The following is a 24,443-nucleotide window of genomic DNA, read 5'->3' as shown; positions in this document are numbered from 1 at the left end:
AAGAATGTTAACCACCTGTGCCACTTAATACTATGTATTATTGTTGGAATACAGCTGCAGAATAAGGCAATTAGGACACCTGGGATGAAAAGAGAGTATGAGAAACAGACAGAGAAAAACAGAGAGACAGTGACAGAAAGATAAGACAGAGGAACAGAGACGAAGATACAGAGACAGAGATGGAGAGGCACAGAGAGAGGAAGAGAGAAAGAGGAGACAGAGACACAGAGACAAAGAAATAGAGACACACACACACAGAGACAGAGGAGAAGTGGGAAGAGATTTCAAACTGATATTTTTCTTGAGCAAGTCTAATTACAAGCTTTAAGAATAAAGGTAATTGATACATGTGTGCAAATTACTAGGAAAGACAGAATATTTTTAGTGAGATTTCTCAAGGTAAATTAATAAAAGGCAGTGGCTAGGATTAAGTAATTGGCTGGGATGGCATTGAAGTAGGTATTCACCATTTTCCCCATTTTTGCCAAAATGATTTAAAAGAAAGCTAATCTTCTAGAGTAGGAATAGTCAAGGCAGTGTCTGGAGAAAAAAAAATCATATCTCAGGTGGAAGAATAACCCAATCCACAATGTGCCTTCTTGCCAATCAGTTTAGCGCATCTAATTGTTAGACTTAGGTTTAAGGCATAAAGGAATGAGTGGGAAAGATGTCATCTAACAAAGTGCCATATAATATGCTTCTTACAAATAAATATTTGTAATATATAATATACATTATATACAACATTATACAATATATATAATTACTATATATATACACACATAATTTTTCATTTTTTAAAATTATGAGTTCTCTTGCCATTCTCTGGGCACCAAAATTATAGAATCCCATTTCATAGAAATGAAAGTGACCTTAGAACTTGTTCAATCCAAACAGTTCATTGAACATTTAAAGAAAGTGAAATCCAAAAGAAATAGCTGACTTGCTCAAGGTGACACAGACTCTGAAGTAGCAATATAGTTGTCAAAGCAGAAGCCAATTCTACAAGTTCAAATTTAATTGCATGTATAAGGGACACATTACTTGCTTTGTAAATTTTATTGCAATAGCATATTGAATTTTCATATACTGAATGATACTAACATAATAATCCATTGCTCCCAAACTATCATACTTATTCATACAGCTGAGTAGAACAGCCATGGAAGACAAATATTTATTTTTGGACAAATATTGATAATCTTCCGTGAAGCAAGATTATTTCTGTTAGAGTCAGATTTGGGGTAAATTTTCCCCATTATATCACTCAAGCAAGAAATTCAACATTTGATATGCAAAGGCTACCCATGAAAATGAAAATGCCATATGTACTTATATACAATAAAGTTTCAAATTCAGGTAACCTTCCCAAATATTAAAAAGGTGTCATATTGCTAGAAATTAGTCATAGGCAATTAAGCTAATCATGAAGAAGAGGGAATAAATAAATGCCACAATTATTTTATCAGAAAATTTATGATGAGAGTTACACAATTATTTCACAGTTTGCATGGTTTCTGAGATTCCATATTTCCTGTCAATAGGAAATCAGTAGACATTTTGTAACCAGCTATCTATTCATTCACAATGGGTCATTTTAAGTCAAAACTATGAGGTGTGAAAAAATAATATGCTTATAGTGCTTGGAATCCTTAAAGCACTATATAAATTATTATTGGTTATTTTATATCATTGTTATTGAGCATAATAAAATACACTGTCATGTGGGGAAGATCAGGGAGAGAAGCTTGATTTCCATTACAATTTAAAAAGAAATGAATATATACAAGTAAAATATACTCCAAAAGAGAACAAGACTTTGGTATTTCAAAGGCTGAGGCATTAGCAACAGGGAAACAGAAATAGAGGCCAGCAAAGAGATTCTCCTAATTCCAGGAAGCAATGCCAATGATTTTATCTGCAATTTCTACTGGCCCTTTTCTATTTGGATTCTTAGGACTTTATATTTAGTGTTTTTTGTTTGTTTGTTTGTTTGTTTGTTTGTTTGTTGTTTGTCTGTCTGCTTTTTTTGTTTTGTTTTGTTTTGTTTAACAGATAGATGTTGGTCTTGGACTAAGTAACAAAACCTAGACATAATTGAGAGGCATTTAGGTGCCTTTGGGATTTCTTAAAAACATTTCCTATTGTCTTTGTCAATGGACATTCTGGCCCTGTTTGTATAAGTTCTTTCGATATTAATGGAGTATTATCTTTAATTAGAACAATTCTAGTATATACAGAATACTAGCAGAATGGGCTGTAATATCTACACATTTTAACTCTGTGTACAGCTGATCCTGAAGCATTCAGGAGGATAGAATGAAGCAGTGACATTCTCACCATCAAAAGATTACTCCTCACTCTTCAATTAGGTAGATTCTAAGATATTTGATCTGTACCAGAGGAACAGAACGAGTATCTAAGATGAAATTCTGCAGAAGGAGAAATGGGCTGTAACTTAATGAGTGGAATATGGGATATATATAGACAGCAACTCACAGGATTATGTTCATTAACTCAGTCTTGGTAAAGAACTAAAAAAAAAATCCCATTTCCTGGAAATGGATAACTCAGAGAATTCCCCAAGAACTTTCTGGTGAATGGTATCATCACTGAACCTAATAACCTCTATTCATCACACATAATAATAGCACTAAAGTATAGAACATCGCATATATTTGTAGTCTGCTGGACTTTAAAATGGAGAACAGAAAAAGAATAATACAATATGTCAAGAATTCAAGATGCCCTGTTAGGCAACTAATGGTTTTCTCTATTGAGTTTGCACAATAGTAATTTCCAGATTCCTATAGCAGATAAAGATAAAGAACTGACTGCATTCTCAGTCTAGAAAAATTTTACCAGTTCTAACTTATGCTTTGAACCATCTTAAAGACACCTGCTACATTCCAAATCATGATGGGGAAAAAAAATTGGTGGTGACATAAAATTTCATGAAATGTTAGTTTACTTTGATGACATCATTGTTTTGAGGGAGATTCAGTAGGAAAGACTAATGAAAATGTAGGATCTGCTACATAAAAATGGCCTGATATTTTCACTTTGTCAGGTCCCATTTTGTAGAGGCTTTATCAAATATAATATCACAACAGACTATGAATAGAAGATAGACTCAGAGAAGATAGTAGATATGCTCCTGGATGGCCAATACCTTCAATATTTGATGACTTTTCTCAGATTTGGTAGTTTCTATTGAACATTTGTTTAAAATCACAGTTATTATTAAAATACCAAATGAGCTCACTTGTGTTTAGGAGCAAAAGAAAGAGGGACAAAAGCTTAACAAAACAAAACAAAACAAAAAAACAACACAAGAAAACAACAAAATTGTTTAACACTCAAAAAAAGAGTGTAAAGACAATTTGACAGACATCTCGAACAACTACTTCATATGTATTGACCTATATTTGCAAGATTTTCTTGCCTATTTGCAGAGGCTTAGGAGAAATAAATTTTGAAGCAGTACTATATGAGGTGTGTCACATGAAATCAGTTTCATTTGGTTTCAGACACGGGCAGTTTATGGTTTTTGAAGTACACAGTCAATAAGAAATAACAAGTAGCTATATATCTACTCCATGATAGAGAAATTCAAAGTACGATGCTCAGAGATATTTGCTTTTTGCTCGCATCAAAGAGTCTAGGACAAAGTCCTACACTTTTAAGGGGGCTGGTAACCTGAACATTTAAAGTATACTCTAGTAAATATGTTAGAAACAGTGAAACTAGAATAAAAACCTATGTGTAATCAGCATTGTCCATACAAAGCCACCAGGAATAATACCTACTGACATTTGGATGGAAATCATTCCCACCTGTGGATCTTTGTTTTGAGATCTCTGAGAAAGGAAACTACAAATATTCACAACCATTTTGTCTCTTGTAGAAGAAAAATCTGTAAGTAGTTTATTACCTAGTCATATCTTTTGTCAGTAATAATGCTGAAAAAAACAAATGATCCTAAGAAATTCATGTTCATTACCAGGAACTTTTAACAAAGTGACAAAATACAATCATAAAATAATGACATTCTTATGTCATATAAGTTAGCAGAGCAATGAAGAAAATTTTTGTTATTTGGTCATTTTCGACAGTGTCCAATACTGCATGACCCCATTTGGGATGTTCTTGGAAAAAAATGGTAATTGGCCATTTCCTTCTCCAGCTCATTTTACAAATGAGAAAACTGAAGAAAGCAGGGTTAAGTGACTTGATCCTGGTCATATAACTAGTGTCTGAGGTCAGAATTAATGTATGAAGATGATTCCAAACCTGGTACTTTATCGACTGAGTCACTTTCTTGCCAATGTAAAGCTGCTCCACATCTAGTTATGGAGAATCTGGGCAACTTGTTTGTTTGCAAAGTCTTGATATGTCTGGAGAATAAAAATGTTAAGACAATTTATCATAATAACTTCTTTATCAATTTTATTTAGTTGGCTTTCCAATAGGGCATGCTGAACCATTTGCCTCAGTAGATTCCCATGCAAAAAAAGTAGTCTGCCATTCAAGCAAAATTTGTCTGATGCAAACTAAGTATCATAAAGAGATGTTTAAAGTGAAGAACATCCTACATACTGTACACTATAATTATAATGACAGCATGTTAGTCAAGTAGTAATATCTTCCAGATAATGTTACTATTTACTCTTATAAGTTATGCTTTGAATTAAATTACCTATGTTCATAGGTATATGTATTATTTAGGTATACATCTGTATATAATATTTTCAGTAAGCATACATCTGCATATTATTTGTTCATGTCATGTCAAAGCTTTTGTTTTGTATTAGTATTCATTTTTTTTTAAGGTCCATTCAGTAAATAACTTTGCTTATTTTTGCCATGTAAGGCTATCATATTATTTAGTAGGTCTACCATTATTATTATTTTTATGGTTATTTATTCTTGTTTTATAAATAGCTGCTATGAAATATATAAATATATCGTACATATAATTTAGACCTTAATCACTAAAGTAGTGAATCAATTATTTAGCACCTCCTATATTACAGTCACTATATTAAGTGCTGAGGATAAAATATGAAAAAAAATTCACAGCAAAATATGAAAAGTAATAAAATTTTAAAAAATGAAACAGGATTTGAATGAAAAATATATGAGAAGACACTCCCAATCTACCCTTTTGTTTAAATGTTGTCAGACTTTTCAATGTATTGGTCAATTAGGCTGACCCCCATCTCTAAGAAAATTCTATCTATCATAAGGAACTGCTCTCTAAGAGCAACAAGGGGGAGGGATACTTAGGGGATAACTGTGGTGGGATGTAAGAATAGAAAACATCAATAAAAACATTTAATTTTAAAAACTCAACTAGACTGAGCTGCCAATACTTTGTAGCTTCCTAGTTGCTACAGACATAATAACTGAGTGCTCAAAAAATGAGGTTTGATGGACCAATTCCATCTAATACACATTTATAATGTGCTGTGCTAAGATATAGGCTTATAATAATAAAAAGGGAAAAAACACCTTTGGCATTAGAAAATATTATTTCATGGAACTGAAACCAGGCTGGACAGCAGATGCCAAGTAGAGTCATCTAAGATTCCAGTTTTCTACCCTCTGTAAAGGAAGGCACTGTTAAAAGTTTTGTCCTCTGGCTCCCAGTCCCCCAAATAGAGAGGAGAGAGCTTCCCATAGGTGTGTGAATCTCTCATAACCTTCTGACCAAGTAAAGGATGAGGAAGGGGGTGTGAATTGGAAACAAGAGGAGATGTTGAATATCCTTTTCATGCTATTGTTGAATAAAGTTATTTTGTTAAATGTTTAACAAATAACAGTTCCTACTCTCAATAAATTTAGAATTTAATAGGTAAAGACAACATACAAAAGGAAGTTGAAAAATGAGGAGTTAGGGATGCAGAAGATACTCAATGCAGGGGATATGATGGAAAAATCAGTTAAAGAAGCCCCAAAATAGTATAATCATGGCAAGGTGAGGTCAATGATTTTGTATAACATTGCCTCACTCAAATCTAATTTATGTTTTCATTAATGACATTACCCATACCATTTTGTCAGTTTTAGCTACCTAACGTCTTGAAGAGACAGGCAAGTAATAAAGCAGCAGGTGCTGAGACTTTGGGAGCTGTAAACCTATACATAGGCAGTCCAGACTGCCACTATACTGAAGTCACTATACTGAAGAAGTAGTGGGATTTAGCAATTCTCTGGCTTTTTTTTTAAGGCTGGTCACTTCAGAGACTGAGGGACTAGAAATTGTCTGCTTCATTTGCTTGCTATACGAGATAGGAAACTCACCCAAAATATCAAACAAAATATCTAAAAACTTGTGATATGTACACACTTATTAATAAGATGAAATATAGTAAAATTGAAAGACAAAGATCTCTTTTTGCAAGGAACTCAGCAGCTAGCACATCCAAATAGCAGACCTGAATGAAACAAGGCTGGCAAATGAAAGCTAATGTATTGAAGTCAGAGCTGGATACATATTTTTCTAATTGAAGGGAAGTGCCATGAAGTTGGTGTAAGTTTTACAATCAAAACTAATCTAGTAAACAAGCCTGTGTGCTTCCCAAAAGACTCATGTCAAAATGATTACCCCTTTCAGGAAAATACTGTCCCATCATCATTCACTTGTATGTTCCCACCATGACAAACCCTGATGAGGTCAGAGACCCTCATTATCAATATGCAAAACTAGACAAGCTTGTAATTCCAAATGACTTTAATGGCAGAGTAGACACAGACTATCAGACATGGCAGGAAGTTCTTAGTAGAAATGGAGTTGGAAACAACAGTAAAAGTCATTTAATCCTGAAGACTTATGTGTCTTCTGTTTATCTAAATTCAATAAAAAATTTTGGATGTACCCTCATAGCAAACATTGGCACTTAATACACCATGTCACTATGACAAGACATAGGATGTGAGAGTGAGGAAGGCTATGTCTGTCACAGTGTAGGGCTGATCATAGACATCCTCTTCAAACTAAACATTCACATTTAAAAACAACATTGGCCCCAAGGCAACATGACTATCCCAAGACTTAATGCCAACAAAGTAGAGGAATTGTCAGAGAAGAAATAACTTGTTGCTAACTTGGAGGAAAAGCTGAGATAATATATGGCTGACAACAGTGGAGCAGAAAAAGAGTGGGCAACTTTCAGAGATTTGGGTATAAAATACTACATTTATTCATCTAGGACAGAACACTCACAAACATCTCAAAACTGAGTTGACAAAAATGATGGAGAAATTCAGAAGTTGTGAAATGACAAACAATAGCTCCACAAAGTTTACTAGCAGGATAGTTCATCTGTCTCTAACATTCCCCATCCCCTGATCTACCCCCCTCAATTAACCCTTCATGGATGGAGGGAGGGGCAGTGACACAATCAGCACCACCTATTATGCAGCCTATGATAAGATTACAAAAGGTACTAGTTAAAGCTAAAAAAGAAGGACTAGATATATCTCATTTGATAAATGCACACCCTGTGATTGAAGAATTTGATTCTTCAGGTCAAGCCAGGAGAAGATACACTCCTTTTGAATAGGAAAAAAAATCAAAGACCTGAAAAAGGATTATATTTTTTATGGGGCTACATTGTATTAGGTTAAGATCATATTAAAGAATTTAGCTTAAGAAAATTTAACCCATTGTGACTGGAAATCTATAGCAAGCACATGTTTAGAACCTAGACAAAACTTATTGTGGCTTTCGGAGTATAATGAATGACATAGAATACAAGCCCACTTCAGTAGGCATTCCTATTCCTCTGCATTCCTCTCCAACTGAATTTCCCACTGAAAAAGTTTTGAATGCTATTAGGTTTCTTTCTTATGAGAAATCACCTGGTGCTAATTCTATTCCAGCTGAAATTTATAGGGAAGAGAATTTACTTTTCATATAAAAAAAAAAATAACTGATATTTTCCAGATTACATGGCAAGAGGAAATTATTCCCCAGGAGTTCAAAGATGTCTCCATTGTCCATCCCTATAAAGGGATGTGAAAATCTCTCTTATCCATTGTTGTCAAGATTCCTCCTTAGGCTGATCTGTTGCTTAGAGGATGATTATCTATCCAAGAACTAGTGTGCTTTCCGTAGGGCTGATTAACAATTGATATGGTTTTTGCTGCTTGATAACTCCAGGAAAAATGACAAGAACAGAATAGAGATTTCTACATAGCATTCATCAATCTAATCAAGACCTTGAATACTATTTGTGCTGAGGAAGTGTGGAAAATTATTGTTGTCCATAAAAGTTCATCAGGTTTGTATGTCAGTTTCATGATGGCATTCTTGCCCAGGTTCTAGATAATGGGCAATTCTCTTGTGTTTTCCCCAGTCACCAATGGAGTTAAACAAGACTGCTTATGTGCATGCTTTTTAGAATGATATTTTCTTCAGTGTTGTTGAGTACTTTCAATGAGGACAAAATGGCACAAAAATCAGCTACTGTACAGAAAACAAATTATATAACTTGAAAGGGTTAACATCAAGAAATCAGAAGTTCTCCACCAGTTAGCACCATGCCATTCATATGTGGAACCTTCAGTTATAACAAATGGAGAAATTTTGAATGATGTCAATAAGTCCACTTATATTGTATAGATGTAACCTAGATGATGAGACTGAAACATGCATTATAAGAGCTAGGTAAGTATTTGGGAAACTGAAGAAGAAAAGTAGCAGAGAGGTATCAGAGTACCTATCAAAATGAAGTTCTAAAGAGACATTGAGCTGACCTCATTGTTGTAGGCCTGTGAAACTCAAACAGTATATCAATAGTACACCAAAAAATTGAAATGCTTCCATTTGAATTGTCTTAGGAAGATTCTAAAAATCACCTGGTAAGATAAGTTACAGGACATTGAGGCCCCCTCTTCAGCTGGATTTCCAAGCATTCAAACTCTAATGAAAAGAGTATAGCTCCAATGGATTGGTCATGTTGCTTAAATGGAAAAACACATTAACCTAAAAGTTTATTTTATAGAAAACTCACACAAAGCAAGCGTTCACATGTAGGCCAAAGGAAGTAATAGAAGAACACTCTCAAGGTCTCTCTAAAGAACTCTGGAAATGATTGTGAGACATGGGACACTGGCAGAGGACCATCCCACATGGTATGCCCAAAATAACAAAAGTGCTATGCTCTATAAACAAAACAGAATTGCAGTAGTTTAAAAGAAAAGTGAAATAGAATAAATTTAGGAGCATCTCCACCGCAAATGTTCCTGTGTATTATTTGTACCTGACCTTTGATAAGAGTCTTCCAAGCTCATATAGGTCTGATCAGCTACAGTTAGACAAACTATACCTTGACTTTAACATAGTGATGGCATTTTTTTTTCCTTTTCAAGAATGAAAGATAATAATCAATCAGCTCAATAAATCAGGAAATGTTCTGCCTTGAGATATGTCTTTTGTTGCTATTTCTTGTACATGGTACTCTGTGATGAAAGCTTAGAATATTAGTTAACAATCTTTATGTTCTATTAGGTACTACTGAACATTTGGTACTATGTTTTGTAAGTGTAGCTCACAGAACTTTTCACAGTTGGTTAGGCAAGAGACCACAAAATTCCTAAAGCTGGGGAGAGATATAATAATTGCAAAGTCATTAGGAGTTGGATTTCTTTGCACTTTGGGAGGAGAGGAAGTTAATAATTAAGACTGAAGGGTGGGATTTCTCTTTGAACAGTATGAGTATTTTGAGGATCTTATTAGAGAAATAAAAGCAGGATAAGAGGAGAATCCTAGAAACAGAAAGCAGCAGTTTGATTTCATGGCCAGTGGCAGTAACATCTATAATCCCCTTCATCAAACCAAAGCCTCTACAGAGAAGTTACTTTTAAGAGAAAAAAAAAAAGAGAGAGAGAGAGAGAGAGAGAGAGAGAGAGAGAGAGAGAGAGAGAGAGAGAGAGAAGAGAGAGAGAGAGAGAAGAGAGAGAGAGAAAGAGAGGAGAGAGAAAGAGAGAAAGAGGAGAGAAGAGAGAAGAGAGAGAGAGAGAGAGAGAGAGAGAGAGAGAGAGAGAGAGAGAGAGAGAGAGAGAGAGAGAGAGAGAGAGAGAGAGAGAGAGAGAGAGAGAAGTACATTACTACATTGTTGGACTTTTGTTTATTTCATATGCTGGAATCAGTTTTTGTTTTATTGATTTTTCTAAACCAATTAAATCAAACTGAAATAGAAACAGAAAGCCAGTAATCTGTATAAAAGGATTTAGATTTAAAATATGTTATCTATATATTATTATAATTTATTTGTTAACTATTTCTCAATTTACTTCTCAATTATTTAATATTTCCCAATAACATTTTTCAGTTTAATCTGGTTCCCATAGCACTAGAGAATGTTGTGTGTGATTGACAGCTCTGTTCTAGATAAAGTAAATAACTAAGAAAATTTTAATAGTCCAAATTAAATTTAAAAGCTTGTTTCCAATATTTTTTCCCCTAAGAATCAGTTTTTTAAAACATTCACCAGCATAACCCTGGTTTATTTGTATTATACTGGGTACTTCTGGTAGATAAGCAAAAACCAATCATTTCAGCTAGGGGAAATTGACATCTATTTGCAATAATGACTTTTAAAAATTATATCAAAGGCTACATTTAGTTATAATTATAATTTGATTATCATAATTATTGACTGTATTAACCCTCTCTTTACATCACTTTTTCACAACTTGATAGCCTAGGAATCACACAAGAGAAAATGACCTTACTTGGCCTCAATCCATTACTAGAAAATATCTGCTCAAAAACAGAGGACATAAACATGAGACATTTTCTAACTATATTTTCAAGGATTTGGACCATTTTCCACAAAATTCTACCTTATAATGTTGTTGTTGTTGATGATCTTTTGTTTTTGAAGAGAATGAAAAGTCAGTCTAGTAGTACCCAAAGACAACATAAAAAAATTGGGGATCATCCAAATTTGAATTTGACAATGGAAAGTCAAGGACAAGTGAAATCCAAAAGTAAAGGAAATCACTTAATTGTAATGGTTAATTACATGAAAGGTAGGAAGTGAAGTAAGAAGATTTGTGATGGCTTCTACAAGCCATGGAGAGAGGGAAAAACTATGGGTCATGATGATACTAAAAAACAAATACAGGAAGATCAGTCCTTTTTCCAATCAGTTATTTTGCTTTTTCTACCTTTTCTTTCTTATTTATTTATTTATTTTTGCTTCATCATATATTGATTTCTCATACATTAAGTTTCCATTTGCTCAATTCTAATTTTTAATTCTAATTTCCTCAATGAAGTTTTGTAATTCCTTTTTCATTTCACAGATTCTGCTTTTTAAGACATTCTTCTCCTCATTGGATTTTTGTACTTCCTTTTCCATTACTTTCATTTCTTTTCATAATTTTTCCCCTACCTCTCTTTCACAATCCCTTTTGAGCTCCTCCATGATCTGAGACCAATTCTTATTTTTCTTAGAGGTTTTGGTTGTAGGAGCTTTGACTTTGTTTTCTTCTGAGTGTGTGTTTTGATTTTCTGTCATCAAAATAACTTTTTATGTTCAGAATTTTTTTTTTTTTTTGCTATTTGCTCATTTTCCCAGTTTATTACTTAGCTTCTAACTCTTTATTAAAGTAGGACTGTGTTTCCAATGTGGAAGGTATAATGTCCCAAGTTTCAGGGACTTGCTGCAGTTTTCAGAGATCCTTCTAGGGACCTGTGAGTTTTCAATTTTCGAAGGAGAAAGGTATTTGAGTGACCAACAGCACCCATGCTGTTGCAGATTCAGAGGCCCTTTGCTGGTGCCTGGGGCTAGAGCCATGACTTTGTTGGACACTTCCACACCCTCACCTCCATTCAACAGACCTTTCCTTTTGACCTCCTAAGTTATCTTTGGCTGGAAAATTGTTCCACTCCATTTGTGTGTGTGTGTGTTCTAATGTTTTGAAATTTGTTTAGAGTTATTATTTAAAGGGGTTTGGGGGGGTGTAGGAGTCAGCTCAGATAAGTCCCTGCCTTTACTCTGCATCTTTGGCTCCATCTTCTGAATTTTCTATTAACATCTGAAATCTAACAAATCTAATTTTGAACTTCTTCACCAGGATATAAAATAAACCCACATAAATCATCAGCATTTCAATATATTATTTTCAAAGTCTGGCAGCAGGAGATAGGGAAATCTCATTTAAAATAATCTTGGTCAGTGCAGAATATTTGGGAGTCTGCATGTGAAGACAAAGCTAAGAACAATATGAACACAATTACAGAACTCTTCACACAAATAAAGTCAGAACTAAAAAATGGAAAAATATCAATTACTCACTCAGGGGTAATATAATTACTCAGAACTAATATAATAAAAATGACAGTACTACCCAAATTAGTCTACTTCAGTGCCACATCAATCAAACTTTCAAAGAATTATTTTATTGAGCTAGAAAAAATAAAAACAAAATACATCCTGGAAGAACAAAAGGTCAAGAATTCATGGGGGGGGGGGGGAATGTATAAAGTGACAATCATCAAAACCATTTAGCAATGACTAATAAAATAAAATGATGGATCAATGAAATAGGTTAAGGTACTGGACACAATAATTAATACTTATTATAATCTACTCTTTCATAAATTGAAAGGCTAAAGCTTCTGAAATAAAAACTTACTATTACACAAAAATTGTTGAGAAAACTAGAAAAGAGTATGGCAGAAACTTAGCATATAACAACATCTCACACCTATATCAAAATAAGGTCAAAATGGGTACATGATTTAAATATAAAGGGTAATTCTATAGGGGATACATTACCCTCTCAGATCTTCAGAGAAAGGAGGAATTTATGGCCCAAGAAGAACTAAAAAACATTATGCTATGCCAAATGGATAACTTTGATTACATTATATTTAAAAGGTTTGGCATAAAGAAAACCAGTGCAACCAAGATTAGAAAGGAAACAGAAAACTGGAGGGGCAGGGGGAAGAGACAGGAATTTTATAATCAGTGTTTCTGATAAGAGCTCTTGTTGACCTTTCAAAGCTAATTTCTTATTACTTTTCTTCATATACTCTACATTGCACTCAGACTATTAGCTATATATTTCATGAACTATTTCTACAGCAAAACTTCTTCTTTGTCAGAGTTATTACATAATTTTGAAGTAAAATAATGTGAAATTTTAATTAATTTAGTATTATTAAGCAATCTTTTAAACCAATATCACTTATTACATTCAGTATCTTAGATCACAATATCAAACAAGATTATACTTCAAGTGGTAAATCAATGTTATTTTGGTCTATTTATTATGCAGGAACTCCCATAATCAATCTAAAAGCTAAAATATTTGAATAATCCTCCATTAAACAGCTACAGTTTTCTTAGTCTTAACTGAATAAACTATAGTTGGGACCACTATACTATACTATACTCTCATAGAAGACCATCACATCAGGGAGCTGATGCCATGATATGCAAGTGATTTGGACATAAGTGAGGGAGGGCTTTGCAAGGTCACCTGCCTCACTTTCTCCTTTGGAACCATCTGGGTTCAGTGGCCAGATTTTAGATAAGGATGACTGGAGATGAATCCTAGGATCGCAGGGAACATATCAAATGCTCAACTAGCTCTATGATTTCATCAATCAGATATTCTCTCCAATCTTTTGAAAGTTATAAAACTTTCCATGCCTACTTTTTTTCCTGTTCTCCTATGAATTCACCACAGGGAACAAATACAATGCACTAGAAGCCTTCCTCATTTTTTCTAAGTATTGCAAAAATAGAAGTAGAACACAAGCTAAACACTTTTATTCTTCAATTTTGCCACATGACTAGCCCATCTTTCTTTCTTTCTTTTTTTTATAATGCATTTCTCTGATAATATCATTTACTTCTATACTTCAAAGATTTTCATTAGTTGTATGCTATATCATGCCCTCTGAATTCCATGTAATAAATTTTCAGTTCTTTAGAGACTGAAATCTTACATAATTCAGAAAAATATAATAATAATAGAAAGCATATGAAAATTATGAGTCATTTGCTTCCTTCTTTTATAACAAACAGCATTTAGTAATGTACTGGAGACAGCAGATCATTACAACTCTAATAAACAATATATAAAAAGTGGACATAAGAAATATTTGCTGTTTCCCTACCTGCTTGTTGTAGTGTTTGTTTATCTTCCATATTGACTGTTTTAAGTTTGCTTTCTGGAATAGAAGGAATGTAGATAATCTCCGGGATATCAAAGTGTTCTGGAAGGCTTAATTCTGTGGTATATATCATAGATTTCAACTTTGTATTATTAAATAACATATCGGTCTATAATTAAACAACATAAATAGAAAACCATTGCTGCATTTGCTTCTAAGATGAAAAGGATAACAATTTTTCTTTGTATTAATGAGATTTCAAGAAAACTTTTAATTTGCTATTTTCTAAGAGATTTTCTTTGATCATTTCCATGGAAATAACTACAATTCTAAGTGATATCTAAAATTGTTGACAAAGAAAAACATGATTTCAATATAATCATAAACATTAAGAAAAAAACATAAGTCATCAACTAGTCACCAAAAACATTTTGAAATATTATACAAATAACAATTCCTTCCTTCCCCTCTTGCATACCCCTAAACAGATCTTTCTCATATCAAATATAGGTCTTCCCCAACTTGTAGTGTACAAATGATGGCTAGATCCTAAATGTTGGATTTCATATATATTCCAGCAATAAGATCTAAGACAAAGAGGTTAAACTCAGACCCCAGACTTCAAGCAGTCTTAAAAATCAAGCCATATTCAAAAGAAATTGAGAAATGTTAACAAAATAAATAAAAGTACAAATATAAGATAGATAATATAATTTGTGATTTTTAAAGTCAATATGTAGCACATAGGGATATGCTTCTATTTGAGTATGACATTGCTAGAGGGGATCAAGTGCCAAATATGAAATCAGGAAGAACTACATTCAAATCTCATTTTGAATTTTATCAACTATTTCCCCAGGAAAGTTAGGTAACTCTTTTGGTCTAGGTTTCCACAGGTATGAAATTAAAAAATTGCCCTTTAAGATCACATATCTTTAAAACTCTCTCTGTGTGTATATATATATATATATGTATATATATATATATATATATATATATATATATATATATATATATATTTTTTTTTTTTTTTTTTTTTTTCCCTTCCCTTTTGCTGAGGCAATTGAAGTTAAGTGACTTGGCCAGAGTCACACAGCTAGTGTTAAGTGTCTGAGGCCGCATTTGAATTCAGATCCTCTTTACTTCAGGACTGGTGCTTTATCCACTGTGCACTTAGCTGCCCTCAATAACAATAATTACAGTTTATAACCAAAAAAGAAAAGAAAAAAAAAAGAAAATTGGTTTTAATTTTAGAAATTTTGAGTTGAATAAATCCAATATTTAATTTTATACCATTGAGTCATACAGTTCAATATATCCAGTAGGAAACTGCTGATTCAGTACTGGAGCACAGGAGAAAAACTCAATCTAGATAGATAGAGAATCATTTACATGGTGATGATAATTAAACCCATAAGAGCTATTAAGACCACCAAGTATTTGATAACTAATTTACCTAGTTATGAAGAAAAAAGAAGTCCCAAGAAAAAGCCTTAGTGAGCTCTCACAGTTGTTAAATGAAATATGGATGGAAATCTGGCAATGGATTCTGAGAAGACATGGTCAGCCATTTAAGAGAAAGCCCAAAGGAATGCAATGTCACAAAAGCCCAAAGAGGAGAGAGTATCCAAGATAACAATGTCAAAAACTATAGAGATTTCCAGAAAAATGAAGATTGAGAAAAGTCTAGCAGACTTGGCCATTAAGAAAACATTACTAACGTTGGCAAGTTCAGTTTTGTTGTGAGCTATAGAGCTCATTTTGTCCTGGAAGTCAGGTATAATGTAAATGCTAAATAAGTCCATCCTTTCCCTATTATCAACCATAATCTCACAAAAAAAGAAGTAATTTCTTATTACTATCTTGTTAGCATATTTAAGATTAATTCAACCCTCTCTTTTACTGCTGGTACCTCCTCATGCAGCTACTCAAATAGACACAAAGCACATGAGAATTTGTTTTCAATTAAGGCTCTCTCTGGCCCCTCCTTAATTCTTCTCTAACCTGCTAAATCCTGCCCTTATTTTCCACCCTCCATCCTTTGAACATTTAAAAGCTATTTCACACAAAGCATGCTACAAATAATTTTTTTTTATTTTTGTCTGTGAACCTTTTCACATCAATCAAAGATACCTTCCAACTATAAGAATGCCTTTGTGACTATGTCATATTCCAAACAGCTCTCCCACAACCTGTTATTTCATCAGTTTCCACTGAATACTGAGATCAGAATCAAGATTACAAAAAGCTTAGAAGAGAGTGAGAAGAGGAAAATTCAAACATTAAATACAGTAAGCTTTGGCAAGAAATTCAAGAGTAGGAAGGATATAGTTGTGTGGAAAGGTAGAAGCAAATCCTACTTTTTAAGGTTAAAATAGACATAGCTATGATTACAGTCAGTAAGAAAGAAGTCACTTGTTAGGGAAAACTCAGATATCCAAGAAAGAGGGTAAGAATGAGTCTAGGAGCAATCTGGAGATGATGAGGTCATAGATGTGTGTATAGAGATTGGTCTTAAAAAAGAGATCTACTGAGTTCAAATGTGGTCTCAGATACTTAACACTTCCTAGTTGTGTGATCCTGAACAAGTCACTTAACCCTAATTAACTTATCAAAAAAAAGAAAAAAAAGAAGTCAACCCCCCCTTTCTCAGAAACTGGACTGAATGAGAAAACAAGAGTGCTCAGGTAAAAAATATATGGGAAGAATGAAAATCTGTTGGAAAATTATTTTTGATTTTTTCAGGTGAAGACTTTAGGAAAAGGGGGGAGGGGAAGAAATATTTTGGGAGGTTTGGGAGAAAAGAAAAAGCGTGGCAGAATATTTTAGTGACTGTGATAGAGAATCAGATAAAAAAGCATTGTTTTAGGATTATCTTACTGCAATGCATTGAATATACTTGCATGATTAAACAATATTCTTCCTCCACTTTTTAGTGTCCTGTCAATTTAATAATTCAACCATATGACATGGTAACTAAAAAAGCTAATAAGATTTTGGACTATAATGAGAGAGGCAGAGCTTCTAAGAATAAGAAAATCATATTTATTGTATATTATAGCCTGCTCAGATTGCATCCTCTTTAGGGTTGACTTGTGGTTGCACTTTTGGTTCAATGAGAAAGGCCAAAATTTGTCTAAGACTCTTGGGGAACTCCAGGCCATAGGGCATACAATCTTTAAAACTTTCCATCACTCCTGCACTAAATTCTCATGTACAATGTTAGACTGTGGGATATGTTTAGCTCTTCCTCTGAATGCTCTAAAATTCATTCTTCCAAAAGCTATCATTTATATCAAGTTCCCCAGGGGCTCTTCACTTATTCAATCCACAGACTCTAAGATGAAATCATCATTTCTTAAAAGTCTTAAATTGATAGTCTGGAGAAGTCTAGGGAGCCCTTCTCATAATAATCTTTTCAAATTCAAATGTTTATAAAGGAAAGCAATAAACTTGAAGTAGAGGTGTCCTCTCTCCCCTCCCCTCCAGAAAAAGGCTCGAGATCCTAAAAAATTTTTGACCTAAAGTCTCATAACTTCTTTTTCTGGCCATCCTTCAATATAACCTAAGCAAGCAAACCAGCCATGGTGTATTCTATATCAGATCTTGGGAATTTTAAACCTAATAATTACTTTGGAGAAACTCATTAGGGAATTGTTTAATTTCCAATTCTGATATTGTTTTCTGTAGGTTATTTAATTCCTATTTTATTGGTCTAGCTATTTTATGTTTCATAATTATTCAATTGTTTCTTATGTTCAGATTTCATGATATAGCTAATAGATAATAATTATTGATCATTGTATTTATCTTTATTATTGCATATATTTCTAAATTTGATACTATTTACAAAGAGCTTGCGAGATATGAGATCAAGGCAAAGATTTAGTCTGCTTAACAACTAACAAGAATATAGCTTTCTCTGAGGCCCCAAGGAAAGAAGAAAAAGAGTGGTCATACTAAAAAATTATAGAGAGGGAACTTCTTTTATTAGAACTTAATCATGTCAGTAAAGTAAGTCAGATATTATGGGAGTAGATATCTCCCATTCAAGATATCCCAAGTATACATCTATAATCACAAAAAATGTTCTGCTTTGTTCCAGAGGACAGGAATAAGAGCAATGAGAGGAAGTTGTCAAGAGGCAAATTTGGATGGTGAGGTAAAAATATCTTAGTCATTACCCAGAAGCTGCCTCAAAGGCAATTTCTCTTCATTATAGTTCTTCAAATAAATTCTGGATGATCACTTGTCAAGGAGGTTGTAGATGAGATTTCTGTTCAAGTACCTAAATGACCTCTCAGGTCCCTTTCTAACATAAGATTCTCTTTCTATTCCTTCCATTCAATTTTCTCCATGTGTTAGTCAAATCCAGTTTCTCCACTTCTTTCTTTATGCCTATAATTTATTTGCTATTATTTTATTTAAACTAAAGTTTTCTTTTAGTCATATTGCTGGTATTAATTTTATGTCTAATTCTTGTTTAAAATTTAAATTTTTATAAAATTACTTTTAATACTATTACATATATATATAATGTTTGATACTGGTATTTACTCTGTGCAAATAGCTTTAAGCTTGATATAACTGCTTAGCTCTATTATTATTAAACTATTTTTCAGATTTCTTCATTTATAATTTGAGATACTCTAAAACTAGTTGAAGATGATAAATAAGAGGCACAAAGCAGGTCACTAAAACTTCACTGGTTTTTGGGGGTTTTTTGGAGACATGCTTTTTATTTATATCAGCTTTGTAATTTTGACAGGTAAAAATACATAGACAACAATATTCATTGCATTAAAAAAGAATGTTTTAATATTTCAAGGAATTGTGGTTTCATCAGTGTGGATATTTCCTCTACAAAAACAGAACTTACTTTCATAAATAATTTAAAAAGTTAATGTAATAAAAATAATTCATTCTTTTGCTGAATCTTTCCAAACTAACCTGGGTAAGTCATACTACAACTGATAAAACCCATCAATAGGCCCATATTCAATATCTTCCCAACTTAGTAAAACTATACAGACCATACATTCCATAAACATACTTTTTGAAGAGTTTAGGATTACCTATTTAATTGTTATCATCAAAGGTAATTATAAAATAGAGTATGGGACAGCTATCTATAGTTTATGCCTATAATTGAAAGAGGACTTTGGTAGAAGAAAAAAAAATCAAATAGGAAAGCTAAAAGTTGGCATTAGATTAAATTTAGAATATAATGTTAAAGTCTATAAATACCAATTTATTGTCATCTCTAAATGACAAATGCATTTAATTTTTTTCAAATTTTATCACTAGCTTAACTGAACTTAGTTTTAAAATATAATGAATGACAAGGCTGCTTTCTAGGGGAAGAAAAGAAATGCAATTTTTTTTTTTTTTTTACAGTTTGCCAATATTTAGTATTTTTTTCAAAAAAGTATGGAAAAAGTATGGTTAATAAGCTAAAGCTATCTCCTTACAAAAAAAAAAAAACAGTCATAATAAATTTTCTTCAACTCTTACCTCAAGTTGTGTTAGTCCTAAGAGTGCAATTGCAGCGCGTACACTACTACTATGAAGAGTTCCTGTGATTTTCCTCCGTTCATACTCAAGAGAAGACATCTGCTGATGTGCTGAAAAATCTAGGGCCTTTGACCTAGCTTCATTAACCAGTGGCACCTTAAGTTCCAATTCCAGGATATTATCAAGATCACATTTCAAATGTAGAATTGGATCATCTTTGCCTAAATCTAAAATGAACAACAACAGCACAATATTCATTACTTTTGAAATGTTATTGGTTTTATTAATTGTGAGTTAAATATAGGAACATACAAGGTATCACCTCATTTGTACTTTATCATTTTCATTTAAATCATTGTAAAATTTAAGATTTCTTTTTTCAAATAAGCATTCATGAAAAATATTTACTATATATTATTTCAAGACTAAAAAAATTTAACAAAAAAGAAAATGTTCCTTTTCATTTAGTTGTCATGTAATATTCCATAATATCAAAATTTAGAGACTGAGTATCTATTTTACTCACTAAATACAGAGAAAAAGAAAACAGGATAAAAATATAAAAAGCATTTACACATAATTTATAATTTACTTTGTAATTTATTTTAACATCTTATTAATAGAAATATTCCAGGAGTCCAAAATGGTAAGCAATCATCTAAGCACTCTAATTGTCTCAGAATAGGTCTTTATAAACCAACCTACCCACTGGATGACCAAACAAGAAAAGAGATTTGCATATGTACTAAACAAACAATGGTTTTTTGTTATTTTGGGTTTTTTTAAGTGAAAGTTTAGCTAATTCTGTATTATAGGAATAACTGTTAATTCTGTGTTCAGGGAATACAAAATTCTAGTATCAAATATTCTGAAGTCTGTTTCCTTTTTACCCCAACCTGGGTAAAAACTAGGGTGTTGGGGGCACAAAAAAGCTTGAAGGAAACTGATTGAGACCCTACTACCAAGCCTTATAAAAGTTCTAAATAATTTCTTAAGAGCCTCAAATTTATTTTTTAAAAATTTAAATGGTTCTGAAGCTAATTCTTGTACAATGCATATCGTATTTCTTTTCTATACTATTCTGCAAAAAAAAAAAACCTTCATTTTTGATGAACTTTTAATTTAAGAACATAGAATCTATTAAATTTTTATGAAGTTCACTCTCAGTAGTATTTTCTTTATGCAATTCAATTACATTATAACCATGGCTCATAAGGAATAGAATTTGGACCCAGAAAACAGGGGGTAAATTAAATTTTGCTCCTCACTTGCCCTATGACATTGAGAATATTGTGTCTCTCACTTTGCTTATGTTGATGATGATAATTTGCCTAACTCCTGGGATTGTGAAGAGCAAATTAAGTTTGTAAATAAAAACCTAAAGCTAAAATGTATCATATAAATTCCCATTCTTATTATGAAAACTATATTATCTGGATTCTGATATATTATAGGTCAAATTATAACAAGTCCACACAATAAAGGCTTGGTTTAAAGTGATATTGTATATAGTAATACAACTTATATTCATCTTGTCCCCAATCACTAGCCTTATAAAAATATTTTAGTATAATTACCCTACCTTCATCTGGAGGGTGGCTGTAATTCAAAATACTTGGATTATTTATTGGGAGGAATCTGGAAGGCAAAGGAACAATGCTTGTCCCTTCTACAATGTATACAAATTCTCCAATCTGAAACATAGGCATATCTGTATATTAACTTTTTAAGTTTCAGTAGAAAAAGTAGTTTAAAACAAGTCAAAAGAACTATAAGCCTCTGACACAATTACATATCATACATTCTGGCAGTGGGGCACTAGGTTCATACATTTCACAGGATGCTCAGCTGCAACAAGGGCCGTTTCTCCAACTTTGAGAGGATGCTTAGACAATCCTTCAGATTGGACAAATTAGACCAAAAATTCAACCAGATCATCAAGCCTCTGCTACTCCCATTCTAAATATTTTAAGGGTAATTTTGTTTTGATTTGCTTGGTTTCTTCCAAAAGGTGTATTTCCTATCAATCAATTTTTGTTATTTTAGTAATCTCTTATTTTGAGCTCATAATGAAATGTTATCATTTTAAATGTGGAAGTGTTATTGCCTGTGAAAATACTTTATTCAAATCTATACTGTTATAGAATTCAACAGGTGCTATATTAAAAAAAAAATCAAAACAAGATTCATTTTACATTAATTAGCTCAGACTTTTCCAAATGAAAATCAAAAGAATTATTTTATGATAAATTCAAAATAATAAAAACATTTAGATATTTATAAGATATAAAACTAAAATAATAATTACAAAAATAGTAATGGTTTTAATGAGCCATAAAGACACCATCTTCCTGTATAAAAATCAGTAACTATATTTAATTTGACAGCAATAATGCTTTAATTTTATTTAACTATAAGTTAAATGATTTCTATGAATAGTAGTCTTTATAATCATCAAATGAGAATTAATATTATTCCCTATCACAAAATATAAATGCATTCTTTTGCTGACTGTCAATTTTTTATTCCCTGAAAATTCATAACAATACAAGAAACCAATCAATATAGTATAAAAGTACCTATAAAACTATTTGCCAAAATATTTTCCTCCTATTACTAACTTTTCATTTACTCTGTAAATAACTGTGAAAACATAGTAATTAAAATCTCTTTGAATTATTATTTCCTTACAATTTGTAAAACACAGCTAACTTGTTACATCTCAACATATTCTATTGATAGTAACTTAAAAACACTGTTTGTACATAATAGTGAAATACAGTTATCTCTTCCATGTCACAATTATCTCCATCATGGTTTCAAATATTGTGGGCCAGTATAAGAAATTAAATGGGAGAGGGAGTATTCTGTATGGTAGAGTAGATTTTAAAAAAAATGGCAGCTCTCCAGATTTCTCCCACAAATAGAACAAATTTTCACCTCATGATGAACAAAGGTGAAAAACAAGGCAGACTTAGGCCAGAACAATGGTCCTTCTGGGACAATTTGAGGACACCTGAATAAAGACTCTAGGATGGGAATAAACTGGTGGGAAATGCCAGTACCTCCAAGGCTAACTCCACAGAAACAGCAAAAAGGAACCCTGAGGCTAGTTGGTTTCAGCCAGGAGTTTCCACAAGGCTCAGCAGGGACTTTCACCTCATGCACAGCATAGGGAATTAAGGGTTTGAGTCAGAAAGCTGAGGGAACATCAGGTCCAGCTGTGCTGCTGAGGAAGCCCTCCCCAGTCAAGAAAGAATCAGCACACCCATTGTGTGCAAAAGCAGACAGGCAGGGAAACTGCTGGCTGTCAGCAATTGCAGGAGAGTGAAGCTTTTGGATTAGGGTTCCAGATCAAAAAGGAGAGCTGAAATGAAGCTAGAGATATCACCACCTCCAACCCAGGATTAAAGATGTTTACACTAATAGTTACCATTTAAAAAATAAAAATGAGCAGGCAAAGAAGACTCAACCATAAAAATTAATTATGAGAATAGGGAAGATGAGAGTAGTAAAAAAGCCTCTTCTTCCCTGAAAAGTAACATTTAATTTCCATTTGCCCAGAATTTATATAAGAACTTTAAAAAGATTTTAAAAATCAACTAAGAGAGATTGAGAAAAAAACTAAACCTAGAAAAAAAGAAGTAAAAAGAAGTAGAAGAAGAAAGAACAACAATATTATGAAAAAAAGTTAACCAACTAGAAAAGGAGATAGTCTTAAAGATGAAAATAACTCTGAAAATTAGAATTGAGCAAAGGGAAGCCATGTAAGAGACCAAGAAATAATAAAACAAATTATAAAAAAGGAAAAATAAAATTTACAGAATGTGAAACATAAGAAAAACAATAGATCTGGACAACAGATCAAAAAGAAAATATAAGAATTGCCCTACCTGACAAAAAAAAAAAAAAAAAGAATGTATAATGCAAGAAATAATCAAAGAAAAATTGTCCTAAAGTAATAGACCAAGCGTGGAAAGTAGAAATAAAAAAAAAAAATCCACTGATTACTATCTCAAAGAAATCCTTTGTGGAAAACACATAGGAATATTATTGCCAAATTTCAAAAAAAAAAAAAAAAAAAACAGATCAGAGACACATTTTTGCAAGGAAAAAAAAAATCAAATGTCCTGGAGTTACAATTAGAATTATATATGACTTTTAGCAGCCACAATAAAAGAATACAGGTACTGGAATACCATATACTGGAAATCGAAAGAAATAGGCCTGTGGCTCAAAGTATCATATTTAGAAAAATTATCCACAATATTGAATGAAAAAAATAGACATTTAATAAACTTGCAAATTTTAAGGACTCTGTCTCAACCATACCCAAACTTAATAGAAAATTGAACATATGAGAGTCAATATCAAAAATTAATTTCAAGAAACCCAGCATGGACAAAATATTTATATTTTTATCTGGAAACATATATCATGTTTCAGATTGGCATTCTAATTGAGCAGTTCAAAAGAAATATTGGAGCAGAGTTGAGAATGATTTGATTCTAAAAAGCAACATTGTCCAGGAAAAAAAGTAAAAATAGTATACAAATGGGGTGCAGAGGAAAAATCAACACAGAGGAATAGAGGTGGGAGGATGGCTCATACCCACTAACCTAGTAACATCAGAAATAGGTTAAACAGGGAACACATTTATACCAGGAAGAGTATAACACTCTCTAAAATCTATAAAGAAAATACAGAAAGAGGGAATAAAATAAAATGGGGTATGGAAGGATATGTAGATTTATGGCAGTGGGTTAAGATGTATAGACTAACAGAC

At 32.5% G+C, this 24,443-nt stretch overlaps 1 protein-coding gene across 1 annotated transcript in view; it reads right to left on the bottom strand.

Moving 5' to 3' along the window:
• Positions 1 to 24,443, bottom strand: part of CFAP47 (cilia and flagella associated protein 47) — a 781,966-nt gene that overhangs the window by 458,080 nt on the left and 299,443 nt on the right. The window contains exons 33-35 of the mRNA XM_074302067.1: positions 21,240 to 21,351; positions 19,658 to 19,884; positions 14,147 to 14,312 (exon numbers count right to left, since the gene is read on the bottom strand). Coding sequence (XP_074158168.1) covers positions 14,147 to 14,312; positions 19,658 to 19,884; positions 21,240 to 21,351 — 505 coding nt within the window. The remainder of the gene's footprint in view (positions 1 to 14,146; positions 14,313 to 19,657; positions 19,885 to 21,239; positions 21,352 to 24,443) is intronic.

The sequence above is a fragment of the Sminthopsis crassicaudata genome, chromosome 3, assembly GCF_048593235.1.
Source record: "Sminthopsis crassicaudata isolate SCR6 chromosome 3, ASM4859323v1, whole genome shotgun sequence".
Taxonomy (NCBI): Eukaryota; Metazoa; Chordata; class Mammalia; order Dasyuromorphia; family Dasyuridae; genus Sminthopsis; species Sminthopsis crassicaudata.
This window is presented reverse-complemented; position numbering and strand designations above follow the sequence as displayed.